Source organism: Dreissena polymorpha, chromosome 9 (genome assembly GCF_020536995.1).
Source record: "Dreissena polymorpha isolate Duluth1 chromosome 9, UMN_Dpol_1.0, whole genome shotgun sequence".
NCBI classification, from domain to species: Eukaryota; Metazoa; Mollusca; class Bivalvia; order Myida; family Dreissenidae; genus Dreissena; species Dreissena polymorpha.
Window position 1 is genome coordinate 83,194,149 of NC_068363.1, and position 15,580 is coordinate 83,209,728.

Sequence of the window (15,580 nt, forward strand, 5' to 3'; positions counted from 1 at the left end):
TAAACGTGTTTATTTAACAATTGACAGTTGCAAACTGGTAACTTATTTCAGAGGATACCCTAATTGCCAATTATGTCTTAATTGAAAATTAACAACGTGGAACAAAGACGATCAGGTGATACAAACTTGTCAAATAGCATTTGTAATCGGCAGCGTGTTTACTGAAAATTGATTTTGCTGTTGTTTTAAGCATGTTGGCATCGTGTTGCCGCTTACACACGTATACTGTAATGACCAATTTATATGGCATTTAACGACGTCGCGCGCAGACAATCAGGTGATAAAAACTTTTCAAGAATAATCACGGACAATATAACTTCTTACGCCCCAAAAATAACAAAATTCAAATTGAAAATAATAGACAACAAAATCAGTAACAATACATTTTATTACAAATAAATCGGTAACTGAACATAGCGTTCCGATACACGGTACGGGCCAATACAGACTTTAGAGAAAATGCAAATGGCTGCCGCGATGATTCAAAACAACTGACAAGTGTCCAACTTGGCTAGCATAAGCCCAGTAAACTCGATATTTTGATTTTTTTTTTTTTATTTTCACCAGTATCTCGCTTATAAGACGCGACCCCAACTGTAACTTATTAATTTAAGTCTCAAAAATGCGTCTTATAAGCGCACGTATACGGTAACGACCAATCTCATTGGTTCAAAGTAATTGAATATCCAAGTGGTGCAATCTTTAAGTAAGGAGCACCATGTTAACATACATTTTACCCCGTACAGAAAGTGAAATAATAACACAAGGAATCTTGGCTGGACTGGCTACTTGAATAAAGTGGGAGTGATGTGATATATTCTAAAACTTTCCGTCTATGGCCATTTGTGTGTGTCTGGGACGCAGGACGCATAGGGTAACAAGAGCACCGCATAACAAGTGTCAATGTTCGGCTGCGGGTGCAGTTTTAAATAAATAAAAGCTTGTCATATTTTTTTATTCTTTTTTAGAGGTCACATTGACCTTGACTTTTGACCTAGTGAACCTAGAACTCATCAAGGTGCATCTACAAATGAAGTTTCAAAGTTGTAGGTGGAAGCACTTTGATTTTAGAGCCAATGTAAAGGTTTTAGCACGGCGGATGGCGGACGACGAGCTGGCTATGACAATACCTCAGGTTTTCTCCGAAAACGGCCGAGCTAAAAAAATCACTGTTTTATTGAGTTTATTATACAGCAACCCAATTTTGAAGCATTTTATAATATAAATTTAAACATGCAGTTAAACATACACACATAAACAATTGGACGACTGGTAATTATAATCATATTAATATTGTTTCAATTTTCCAATTATGTTTCAGTTTTCGAATATCTTGGTTTATTGTGCTATGTGCACAGGCTGTAAAAAATAAAGAAAAACAAGATGTGTTTGTGAAACACTATGTCCCCCCCCCCATATATTTGACCTTTGACCTTGAAGGATGACCTTGACATTGACTTTTCACCACTCAAAATGTGCAGCTCCATGAGATACACATGCATGCCAAATATCAAGTTGCTCTCTTCAATATTGCAAAAGTTATGGCCAATGCTAAAGTTTGACGTAAACAAACCAACAAACAAACCAACAAACATACAGGGCAAAAACAACTGAAACATTACTGACTTCACCCAAAGAAGGAAAATTCCCCGCCCTTGGTGGCCATATTTTTCAAATGGCAGCAACTTAGGAGAAAATGTAGTACAATAACAAGAGCTGTGTTTGTTAAGCACAATGCCCCCTACTTCCCTTTTGAATCCGCACGGCAGCTGTTTTAGAAACAAGGTTATATTTTTAATGTAAAGGTCACAATGACCTTTGACCTAGTGACCTCAAACCATGTTTGATTGTAGATCTCAATGAAATGCATGTAGATGTGAAGTTTCAAGAACATAGACCCAAGAGTTTTCATTTTATGAGCAAGGTTAAAGTTTCTAGACAGACACACACATACAATGACAAACAGACAGACAGGCCAAAAACAATATATCCCCTGATCATTAGATCTGGGGGCATAAAAAGTTAACAAACAAGGTATGACAGGCAAAAGGCAGTACTGAAAGGAGCTTATTCTGCTAATTGCAGAGCATATCTTATATTTATTTACCTTTTCCTCAATTAGTAGATGACACATTCTTTCTCTAAATGCAAGTTTAGTATATTTTATTTTATTTATTATGTTGCATAAATTCATAGAACTTTGTAAAACAATAACTTATTTTAAGCATTTAACTTGTACCTTTTTAAGGGCTGCTTTCTGTTTTTCATCCTGTTTTCGCTTCTGGAAAATTTTAGAGAAGATAAAACATGCTGAAACATTATAAATTTATTTAGTTGTGTTTTTTTTCAAAACATTAAACACAAAGTATATAAAAGCATACCCAGCATACAATAATAACAAGAGGGCCAAGATGGCCCTAGTTCGCTCACCTGAGAGGAGTCAGTTCATTCAATCTTTACCAAATGTCAAACTTGACCTAGATATTGTCCAGACAAAAATCCTGGTCCAGTTTCATCATTATTGAACAAAAATAAATATTATGACCAAGATTCATAAAATCTGAAACAAAATTGTGACCTCTAGAGTGTTTACAAGAATTTTGTATAATATACTGAAAATTTGGACAATCTATGGGCAATAATTATGGCATTAATTATGTGATTTTGCTCATTATCAAACTTGACCGAGATCTTTCAGCAACTTTGATAAAGAATGCTTAAGAAATGTGAATGCTAGAGTGTTTACAAACCAAATGTGGACGGACAGACAGCGGACAAAAACCAATCCTAAAACCTCACCTGAGCAATCAGGTGAGCTAAAAAGTGTGTTTCACCGATCTGAGCAATTTTCCAACTTGTCAGAGAAATCAATAAAACCAATGTATTGACTAAGTTTCACAATGATTAGGCTAAAAATGTGACTTCTATAGTGTTCGATCACAAGGTTTCTCTCTAGTCACATAAGGAAAACTGCCCCACCCCCTTGCCGCCATGTCTTTTCACCAAGTTTCATGATGATTGGGCAAATAATGTGACTTCTAGAGTGTTCACAAGCTTTTTTTTACTATATAAATATATTTAAACTGCCCCCCCCCCCCCTGCAGCCATGTTATTCAACTGACCGGAACCACTTTTGAACTCAACTCGCGTATTAAGGAAACAAATGTTCTGACAAAATTTCATGAAAATTGGGCCAAAAATGTGACTTCTAGAGTGTTAACATGTTTTCACTATATACATATAGAGAACAATGCCCCGCCCACTGGCGGCCATGTTTTTTCACCGATCTGACCCATTTTTGAACTCGTACGAGATATCAATAAAACCAATGTTTTGACCAACTTTCATGATGATTGGGCAAAAATTGTGACTTCTAGAGTGTTTACAAGGTTTCTCTATAGCCAAATAGGGAAAACTGCCACTATATACATATAGAGAAAAATGCCCCGCCCACTGGCGGCCATGTTTTTTCACTGATCTGGACCATTTTCGAACTCATCCGAGATATCAAAAAAACCAATGTTTTGACCAACTTTCATGATGATTGGGCAAAAATTGTGACTTCTAGAGTGTTTACAAGGTTTCCCTATAGCTAAATAGGGAAAACTGCCCCGCCCACTGGCGGCCATGTTTTTCTAACGGACCCAGACCACTTTTGAACTCAACCAACATATCATTAAGGCAAACATTTTGACAAAGTTACATGAAGATTGGGCATGAAATGTGACTTCTACAGTGTTTACAAGGTTTTTCTTTGTTTTGACCTAGTGACCTAGTTTTTTAACCCGACACGACCCAGTTTCGAACTCGACCGAGATTTCATTGGGACAAAACTTCTGACCAAGTTTCATGAAGATAGGACAATGTGGCCTCTAGAGTGTTAACGAACAAATAAGGACGGACGGACAACGTACAGACTGACGGACATACGGTCAACGGACAAAGACCGGTCACAAAATCACACCTGAGCATTCAGGTGAGCTAAAAAAGAAGACTGAACTTTTCTGGACATGGATATGACCTTATGTTCCTATGCATTTCATCTTCTAATTTTTTAAGATAACATATTTTTTAGTTTCATAAAAATTTTATTTTGTAAATAACTGTATGAAAACTAACTCCCACATCCTATTTACAAAAAGGCAAAGTGTCCCATAAGTGCTTACTTTACAATTACAACCGAGTTCATGACCATTTTGCAATTGTACTTTATAATCCATTGACCCACAAGGTATTCCAGAAGCAAAGTTTAACACTATATATCCAGGGCCTCACTATAATTATGTTGCCATTCTAAACTAGAACTTTATATGACTACATTAATGATGGGATCCAGCATATGATGCTTATCAAATATAATATCTCTGGACTTTACAATTGTTATTTTATGTTGTTTTTTAAACACAGTTTATAGAATCATAAAATCCTCAGGGACTGATCACTGTTTAACAACAGGGGGTTGGGAGACAATCTTTTTACAGGATGACACTACTATATCACATACCAGAATCAATACCTCTAACAATCATGGATATAGAAAATAAGAATAGTGCTATTGAAGTTTGTATAAAACATGTGACCATGTGGATGGGACCAGATCTGATCCCAAGGAAAATGTCTGCATAAGCATTGTAGAGGACTGCAAGAGGATGAACAACAGTGACCACTAGTGCCACAGTTGCCATGTCCTATTGAAAGCACAGCGCTGTGAGACTGGTTACCTCGTGTATCTGTTTCATGGTGGCAGAGTGCTGTCCCTTGGTCAGTACGTCCAACAAGCTGTCCACAATCTTTGTGCAGTCATCCTCAGCGTCCTCTACAAACTTCATCACACTGCCACACATGCAATGACACGGAGAGATTATTCTTAACTGATCACAAATATAATATGTATAATATGTATTTTTAAAGGGACCGTCAACCACGAATGATGAAAAAAGAAAATTTCTAAAATACCATATTTTTTTATTATTAGTTTATATTGATTAAAATATCACGACTGGTATATTACATTACTTGAAAAAAGTTGCTAAGTTTTCATATTTTCATACATTCGGTAAAATTTTTTTACTGGGAATGTGTACCAGGTAACTACCAGTTAACTATAAATAACCAAACTAGTTTGATCATCATCGTCACGTGGTAAACCCAGGAATGCAAATTGTGCATGCGTACTGAATTGTATATATTTTATACATAAAATTATCAATCTACAATGTACTTGCGTTATTTATAGTGTGTATTTCGTTATGTCACCTATTTTCGTGATGAACTTTCAATTTCACATCGCAAAATTTTACAATTTGTTCTCAAGTAATAATTTTATGAATGGATTTATACTCACCTGATACGAAATATACATTAGGATTTACCCATATAAAATGTAAACCGATCCGCAAAATAAACAAGAAGTGTGCAAGTGTCTGGCTAACTAAGTGATCAATATCCACCCAGACGCTATGTAGCCTCAGTTTTATGTAGTTGAAATGTAAACCCCTCAAATACATGAGGGGAGGTGGGAGGTACCCATAAGGTGAGTATAAATCCATTCATAAAACTATTACTTGAGAACAAATTGTAAAATATTATTCCATGATTTATACTCACCTGATACAAAATATACATTAGGATGATTTCTAAGCAATGGTGGTCATGTATTTGCAACTTCTTGTTGACTATTTACATGATCTTCTACTTGAAGTTTGTAGATTATACCAATCTTGATAATCAACCCTTTTTTAAAATACAAATGTACTGTGTGGAAATATCTTTTCCTGCACAATCCGCATAAAATAAAAACTTTAATCCACAATTTATGATATGTTCACTAAGATCCTAGCTGCAGAACACTAGGAGTTACATTCCTAACATAAAACTTTATAAATGTACTTTCACTTGACCAATCTGCTGCTTCCAGTATTGCCTTAACGGAAGCACCATTACACAAAGCCCATGATGGACCTATAGAACGAGTAGAATGTGCTTTAACTTTTTTCTTTGGACTGTCATAAGCTTCCTGAATAGTCTTCACAATATAAGAAGATAATGTTTTTGCTGATGCCTTTTCATGAGGTGCATTCACTGTCAAGAATAAACTAGACTCGTCTCTGCCATTTTTATTTCTGAATGTCTCAGTTTATTTAAGATAAATAGCAATGGCCCTTTTTGGGTCTAACAGTTTGTTCTGCTTGAACATAGGAACAAATATATTAACTGGTTTGTGTCCAGGTCGGTCTTGCTTAGACAAACCTTGTCTTACAAACGTTATTCCTTTGGCTTGAACTGACACGGCACCTTCTCCAAGCCTTAACGCTTGAAGGTCACTGACCTGTCTGTATGTGGTGATCACTGTAAGAAAAACAGCTTTATAGTGATATATTTAAGCGAAGTTTTCCTCAAAGGTTCAAATGGAAATTTGTGTATGGCTGTTAAGACTTTGAGAAGATCCCCACACGCTGGTAGCAATCTACTAATGGGAGGTCTCAAGTTAAACACTCCTTTCAGAAGTCTGATTACATATGGATGTTGACCAACTGGAGTATAGTCAATAGGAGGTAATACAACAGAAAGCATTAACCTATAGCCTGCGATTGTTCTGTATTGTAAACCTTCTTTGTATAGAGAAGTTAGAAATTCTGCACAGTCAGTTAAGGTTGCTGAATATTTATCAATTTCCCATTCAGAACACCAGCGACTGAATTTGATAAACTTGGATGATTAATATTTTTGTGTTCCTGCTCTCCAACTGGCTGTGAGAAGTGTTCTAACTCTCTTTGAAAAGCCTTTATCTCTGAACAATTTGTTGATAGAAGCCATGCAGTCAGATTGAATACTTCGGGGTTTGGATGAAATATTTGAGTTTGTGGTTGTTGTAGTAATTTTGGAACAACTGGTAACTTCAGTGGATGGGCTACACACATTTCCAACAGTTCCGGGAACCAATGGCGTCGCGGCCAAAATGGAACTATCAGTATTATTTTGCAATTGTACTGTTTCATGTATTTTATGACTCTGGGAATGAGACATATGGTGGAAAAGCATAGGCAAACATTCTTTCCCATGGAATTGTTAATATATCTGTGGCTAGGGCTTCTTGATGGGCAATCCATGAACAAAACATCAGTGTTTTCCGATTGTGTATTGAAGCAAACAGACCAATCTGAGGTTTTCCCCATGTTTGAAAAATTTGGTGTACTACAGAATGATGAAGGCTCCATTCTGTTGGTTTTATTCAAAAACAACTGAGCTGATCGGGTAGAATATTTAACTTGCCTGCAATATGAGCAACTTCTAATGATATGTTGCTTTGAATTGCAAACTGCCAAATTTGCCAAGTGTGGTAGCAGAGTTGTGGAGATTTTGTCCCCCCTTGTTTGTTCAAATACTGTACACAAGTTACATTGTCTGTTCGTATTAGAACCCTCTGATTGTTTAGAAGTGGCTGAAACCTCTGCAACGCTATGAAAATTGCTTCCATTTCCAGACTGTTTATGTGTTTTAAGGACTGCTCTTGTGACCATGTTCCCTGAATAATTTGATTCCTCAGACATGCACCATATCCCGTCATGGATGCATCGGTCTCTAGAACTTTGTTTGCTGTCCATGGTTGAAAAGATTGGCCTATCGTAATGTTGACTGGATTTAACAACCATGACAGATGTTTCTGCAAGTGAATTGTGATAGGAATTTGATAATCCAGATCTTTTGTACTGGGTCTCCAGAAATGCAGAAGATGTAATTGTATGGGACGCATGTGAAGTCGAGCATGTGGTATTAGATTCAAACACGAAGCCATTAGCCCTAGCAGTTGTAAATATTGCCGTGCTGTGGATAGACTGTTTGCCATTATGTCCTGAACTATTTGAGCAATCTTTCTGCTCCAATGTGGGAGTGACCAAACCTAATTTTAGATTGAAAAGCCCTCCAATGTAAGTTATCTGTTGTGTTGGTACCAACATAGACTTCTTGACATTTATTATGAATCCTAGTTCGATCAGGAGATATATTACCCTCTCTAGATCCGGTTTGAGCCTTAATTTGAGATTACTTAGTGCTAACCAGTCATCTAAATATACTGCTAGACGCAAGCCCTGTCTTCTTATGTAGGCTGCAACTACAGACACTATTTTTGTCCAGGTTCTTGGTGCTGACTTTGGGCCGAATGGTAAAGCTACAAACTGGTAAACTGTTTTTGCTACACAAAATCGAAGATACTGGCGATGTTGGACAAATATTGGGATGTGTAAATAAGCATCCTTCAGATCTATTGAGGCCGCAAAATCTCCTTTCCGAACTAGATTCAAAACTGATTGCATTGTATCCATTTTGAAATGCTGTGTTTTTAAATACCTGTTGAGGGGCCTCAAGTTTATTACTGGTCTCAAATCTCTAGTTTTCTTTTCTACTAAAAAAGCGTACTGTAGAAACCGCTCTGAATTTGGTTCTGAGGAACTATTTTTATTGCTTTTTTCTGCAATAACTCGTCTACCTCCTGAAGTATAATATGTGAATTGTGTTTGTTTATTTTCGTTTGTTTTACCCAATTGAATGCTGTTTTTTTTTAGAAATTCTAGTTTGCAGCCTTGTTTGATGATATCGAGAATCCATTGATCCTCTGTTATTTGTTCCCATTTTTTATAGAAATGTTTGAGGCGACCCCCAACTGGTATTTCTGGTTTCATCATATTCAGGTCATTGTTTTGATTTTAGATGAAATGAACTTACCATAGCAGTTCTTGGTGTACTAGGCTTGGGCACCTTCGGAATTGTGAACCCTGCCAATGATCTGGGTTGTCTGCTCTGGTGCGTGTCCCCGTATGCAGATTGACGGAATCTGTCATCTGCATGAAAGCGTGGCCTCTTCCACTGAGCACCTGAAGCTGTGGCCGAACTAATTGGAAATTTCCTTTACTTGTCAACCTCTGGGAGCAAATCAGACAACTGCTTGTTTATTTCTTGTCTTTCTTTCAACTTTTTCTCTAGTCCTCCACCAAACACACCATCATGTGTCAATGGTAGCTCCAAAACATGTGTCTTGATATCATTAAACTCATTCAGTCCAGTATCTGCCATGGCAGCACGCTGTCTAATCAAATGATGTAATGATCCACATCGTGCTGTTTGATCCAGGGACTTATTACTCATCGCAAAAATATCCCTAACACATTGAATTGCTAAGTCCATATTTGGTGACTTGTCTTGCAACAGTGTAAGCAAATTGCCCAACGCATTCTGAATGTACACATTGACTATTATGCCCATACGAGCTGCATGTTGTCCCGGATATGCAATTTTTTCAAGTGATTTTAGTGGTTGGGTATGAAGTGACTGACCTTTAGTGCCAGCCTTAGATCCAAACCGCTTCAACAAGAGGCTTTTGACAATGTTGTCCAAGCTAGGTACCGTAAGCATTTCCTCTGTGCTGTCACTGACAGGAAATGAATTCTTGTAAGAGTCTCTAAATGCAGAGATATTGGGAGCTAGTCAACTCGTACCTAAGTCAACTCGTACCTTCGGTCAACTCGTACCCGATTTGGTCAACTCGTACCCGATTTTTGGTCAACTCGTACCCGAATTGGTCAACACGTACCCTCCTAAAAATTATTTATATATATCTCAAAGACGTGAAATATGTTTTTGTGTATGTTTTTTTATATGAATAAAGATAAAGGTTATACAAAAAAAATGTTGTTTTTTCAAAAGTAGACAAGTTCATTATTTTTCACACGTGTATAATTATAAAGGACATGTTTGTCGGCGTTTTGTTTGATAAAATGTTGACTACTATGAACACCGTCGGCAATTTGTTAAACAATTTGTTTGTCGTGCATCTAAAATGACACGCGCAGGAAGTTGTCGGCATTTTCTTTGATAAAATGTTTGATTGTAAACACCGCATGATGACTTAACCAATTAAAGGTATGATCCACTTTGAAGTTAAAGGAGTATGTTTTTCTCACTTTTATATGAGTAAATCCCCAAATTACTATATATAGGCTTTGCAGATTGGCTTTAATCATGTAGCGGATCCGTGGTCTAGTGGTAACACACTGGCTTCACAATCCAGAGATCGCTGGTTCGATCCCCCGCTGCACCTCACCTACTAACTCGTCTTTCGCATGAGACGTTAAACCGAGGTGCAGTGTACTAGGTGCTATACACCGGGCACTAAAAGACCCAGGGTCACCTCTGGAACGGGGTGTCTCCTGTATCTTGCACTATCCCCCGTAACCAACTAACACGTCTTTCTGGGGGCGATGGCCATATGGGAGACAATCCCGGTGCACTCGATAAAAAATAATGAAGAAGAAGAAAGCTTGAATCATTAATCATTAATATCTTGAAACTAAATACGGACTCAGTGTTTCGTGTCTTGGACTTATTTTCATTTATTGTTTATCGTGGATTATGATTTAAAAGTGTTTTGTTTAATTAATCTGCTTCATCATGGATAAGGGAGATAGGGACAGTGTTTGTTTTGTTTGTAGACATATTGTTTCCGATGAGTGTAAGGCCATTATGTGCGATGAATGTGATAGATGGCAACACAGACACTGTAAATCTGGTAAGTAATCCCTTTATATTTTTGTTAATAAGTTTCATTCGAGAAACAGACCTCTATAGAAGCGTAAACTGAGGAATACAAACCTTTTTTTTGTTATAACTGATGGCATTTACATCTTGATAATATATAGCGTCAGTACATACGTATATACGGTATCGGGTCCGCGACGTTTGTGAACGTTGGCAGCATCGGCTTTGTGGAACTGGTTTGTTTAATTTAATTTGTCAATTGTATATAATAAAAACATCTCAATAAAATATAGCTATTCAGTTTTTATTATTTTATCATTATTACTAGCTATAATCATTTAAAATACACTATTTGGAACTGGTGAGTATGTAAAGTCTAAATTATAATGTACACAATATAAAGTGCATCATTTATTATTTTATATATAAGCTGTATATATTAAATTTATATATTATTTGTACATTAATATGTGTATTATAATCATTAAGATTATGAGATTTTGAGTGTTACTTCTTGCGTTGTTTATGATTCTTTCATTCAGCAATATATAACCACCGTCTGTCGGATTATCTAATTTATTATAATCTTGTCGATCCCTGCATAGGAAAATAAATTTAAAATTCATATAAACATCCTTAAATCTCAATAAAAACATCATCAATATTCAATTTACTAAACTGATCAACTTCCAATAATTCTCGCGTGTATTGCACTGTGTGAAGTAGCAACTGGCCTTTATTGATCAATGTCGATTAATTAAGAGATTAAAGAGATAACGGTCTGTGTTAATTGATTGATTGAGTGTCGTATTAACCTAATATAGTTAACATTGAGAACAATTACTAAATCATATAGAAATTAGATATGTAGAATATGATTATTAAGTTGAAACTATTATCCTAAAGAGTATACTAAATATTGATGCATGCATAAATCATGTTTATAAAACAGAACTGTTATCATTTATTTTTTTTAGAAATTATCTTTAATATGATTTTTAACAATGTGTTGATCTGTGTGAACAAGCTTGTGGTCATTGAAAACAAGTGTTGGTTCTGTTTCTGTTGTAAGTGTGAAACTTTGTTGCTGTACATAATCTATGTCGGTAGTTGTATTAATTTTAATAAAAGTTCTTGTGTTTAATACATGTATGAAGTATTTGTATAAGATGGTTTGTTTGTTACCCTGTGTGAAATATATTGTTTTTTTTTGTGTTAAATGTGAATGTAGTACACTGTAACTCCAATATAACGTGCTCCGTTATAACGCTGAATCCAATATAACGCGGAGGGTGCTTGGATCCCATTTTTTCTCCAACCTTCCATTTGATTTCTGATTCAAATCCGTAATATGCAACTTCATGTATTTTCAGACAATTCAAAGATGGCGGCAATCACATGTTGATTGCTTTATTCAACCGTCCGTTGAACCGATTATAATCGCCTCGAGGTTAAACAACACCGACAGCTAATTGGTGTTAATCTGTTGTGTAATGTCAATAAAGGTGTGAAAAACTCGCGTGTCAGTGTTTATTACATGTATTCCTCATCAGAGCGGTTCAGTGCGATAATTTCCATGAGTTAAGTGCAAGCGGGATAGTTATACAATTAAAGTAATTCAAAACGATTGAAACATTCTTACTTTGATATGGTTGCAGTTTGACTATATTAAATAAGCGGCTGTGAAATATACTGCCTACTGTATAAAACAACTTTTTCTGTCATTTCATTATCATTCTAGTATTATGTCATTTAATCTTTCAGTCCGTGTATAAGAAATAAAATAATGCAGACGATTTATTTACATGCGAACGCAGTGTACCGGTAACTGTTAACAGAGTTTCACTTTCATTTTCGCGCGGTATCAGAAAGTCCCCGGGAAACACGTTTTTTGCATGCGTATGACACATTAAAACAACTTTTTGTACATGAGTCGTATTGCATTCAATCTAAATTTAAAGTCGCTCGTCCAATGAAAGCTCTGCCCCATAATGTACTGTACTCTTAACACTACTGAAAATGGCATATATGCGTGCGGTTGTGTTTACGAATTTCTTAAACATATATCGTCATTAATGTTTAAGATTATTATCTTTTAAGTGATATTGCAATTTATTGGATTATCGGATAAGTGTGCACATAAGAAAAGCGGTATGTATACTGTTATCGATACGATTCGGTTTATATGCATGTATTTGCGTCAACACAGCATGGCAATATACATGACCTATATTATAGTCTATTCTATACCTGTTTTTTATAGCGCCCTGCAGTAAATGAGCTCAAAACCTATAACGCGGATCCGTTATAACGCTGTTTCGCGGCTTGGACCCCATCGACCGCGCTATATTGGAGTTACAGTGTATATGTTATTCAAGTGTTTTATAAATGCCATAATAAAAACACAAGAGACAATAACTTGCATTCTTTTTATTTTAATGTTCAAATTATTCGAATATTTTGACCGTTGTTTCAAATTTACATGGAAATCTAATAATTTTATTGAAGAATGCTAAAACATCTAAATACTCATTATATCCGTTTGTTTTACACATTAATCCTGATCTTTTTAATTGATTGGTTAGTTGTTAGTTTGGATACAAAGGTGTTCTTCATTTTTACAAAGGTGCAGATTAAATCGATTTAGATATTAACGACCCGTGTCAAGTAATGTGTTAATCAATATTTAACAAAGGTGAAGATTAGGTAAATTACGATATTAACGACCCGTGTCACTTAGGTGTTAATAAGTATTTTAGGTGTTGATTAATTGATTTAATCATGGACTCAATTTTCAGACGAACCATAATTCAAGACATATATCTACAACAACAACAACAACATTTATTAACTAATACACAAGTGTAACGACATGGATGATAATTATTTTGCAATTTGGTAATATTTATAAAAATCATGCAATGGAAGAAGTTAACAAATATTTTACTGATTCATACTGTAAGATATTTTCTTTTAACACCGATAATGATAGTTGTTAATAAATATATATTTTGAAAGATAAATGATTTCTATATATTTCTTAGATAATATAATCTTTGTATATTGGACATATTAATAAAAATATATATATATATATATATATATATATATATATATATATACTTAGGTAATTACTTTAATTAGTCATATCGTACCCTGGTAAAAAAACCATACAATTTATGTTAGTCTATGCCAAAATATAACTTTATTTGGTCAACTCGTACCTGCAATAAACATAAAAAACATCAAATGCATGCAAACACCCATCGCAATTTGTTTCCATAAAGAACAAATATTAAAAAGGTACGAGTTGACCAATCTGAAAAATGACTAAAGTACGAGTTGACCAAATCGGGTACAAGTTGACTAGGGTACAAGTTGACTTAGGTACGAGTTGACTGGAAACCGAGATATCTGATGGTTCTGTACTTCTCCAGGACTGTTTCAAAATGTTCATTTGACATTCATTCCAAAACAATGCCCTCATCCGACTTATGTTCACCTACTGCATCCTCTCCAAATAGATCAGTCAACAATTTTTCAGTCTTAGAACTGTACTTTATAAACTTCTCTTTACTAGTGTTCTCACAATGGCAGACTAGAGTATCACCATCACTGTGACTAGAGTCGTCAGACAACCCTAACAGGTCCCGACGTTCTGTTTGTCCCGGTTGCAATGACAGAGTGTCAAAATTGTTCACAATAGGTCTACTACACCCACCAAAAGTGGTGTTATCTTGACCTTGTTCGTATATTGCGTGGCCGAACCACCAATTTCCGAAACACGAATAGCCGATGGCTTATCCAAAACACGATTATCCGAAACAGTAGCAATGAACACCGGATTACCTGTTGAATCTTGTCCTTTATTTGATATTGAATTCCTCGCAACAGTTTCGAACAGCGACAATAAACTGTCAAACTTAGTATTTAGAGACGTAACATTGTCTTTTAAACTGCCCAAGTCTTTTTTGGAAGCACGTGGCGTTCGTTTCCGAGTCGAATTTGAACGAGAGGATTTTGTGGAAAACTGTTATTCCATCACAGATTCTGAATCTAATTCGCCGTGCTCATTATCCGAAAAAGCATTATCAGACATAATGCCTGATAAATAAATTCACTAACTTGTACAAATTCATGAAATTTACAGAGCAAATCACACGTGGTTTACACTTCAACACATAAAATAAAACTGAGGCTACATAGCGTCTGGGTGGATATTGATCACTTAGTTAGCCAGACGCTTGCACGCTTCTTGTGTATTTTGCGGATCGGCTTACATTTTATACGGGTAAATCCTAATGTATATTTCGTATCAGGTGAGTATAAATCATGGAATAAAATTTTATTACGGAATATACTGAAAATATTAACTTTTTTCAAGTAATATACCAGTCCTGATATTTTAATCAATATAAACTAATAATTGTAAAAAAATACGGTATTTTAGAACTTTTCTTTTTTCGTCATTCGTGGTTGACGGTCCCTTTAAATACAAAAGTTATGCTTTCTTTCTCTTTTGAATTAAACACAGATTGTTTCCTTAACAAACGCCAAATATGAAATACAAGTGTGTTGTCAATCATGATATTACATGCACCTACCTCTGTGCATATTGCATCCCAGTCTCATCTCCGTATGTGGACAGCAGCAGGTCAGATTCCTCCTTAGAGATGTTAGCAAAGGAGCTGTCATACATAGGGGCATGGCTGCTGAATGGGCCATATGTCAAATAGTTGACTGAAATAGAATCAGTTAAACATTGGGGCATGGCTGCTGAATGGGCCATATGTCAAATAGTTGACTGAAATAGAATCAGTTAAACATTGGGGCATGGCTGTTGAATGAGCCATATGTCAAATAGTTGACTGAAATAGAATCAGTTAAACATTGGGGCATGGCTGTTGAATGAGCCATATGTCAAATAGTTGACTGAAATAGAATCAGTTATACACAGGGGCATGGCTGTTGAATGGGCCATATGTCAAATAGTTGACTGAAATAGAATCAGTTATACACAGGGGCATGGCTGTTGAATGGGCCATAT

General features: G+C 35.7%; 1 protein-coding gene across 6 annotated transcripts in view; it reads right to left on the minus strand.

Annotated features, from left to right (window-relative positions):
- Positions 1-15,580, minus strand: part of LOC127843979 (bromodomain-containing protein 7-like) — a 56,640-nt gene that overhangs the window by 7,970 nt on the left and 33,090 nt on the right. For all 6 annotated transcript variants that reach the window (XR_008032496.1, XR_008032495.1, XR_008032494.1 and 3 more), the window contains exons 11-13: positions 15,138-15,273; positions 4,722-4,833; positions 2,240-2,281 (exon numbers count right to left, since the gene is read on the minus strand). Coding sequence is in view for 1 of the 6 variants with exons in the window: in XM_052373920.1 (XP_052229880.1) it covers positions 2,240-2,281; positions 4,722-4,833; positions 15,138-15,273 (290 nt within the window). In the remaining 5 variants the exon portion in view is untranslated. The remainder of the gene's footprint in view (positions 1-2,239; positions 2,282-4,721; positions 4,834-15,137; positions 15,274-15,580) is intronic.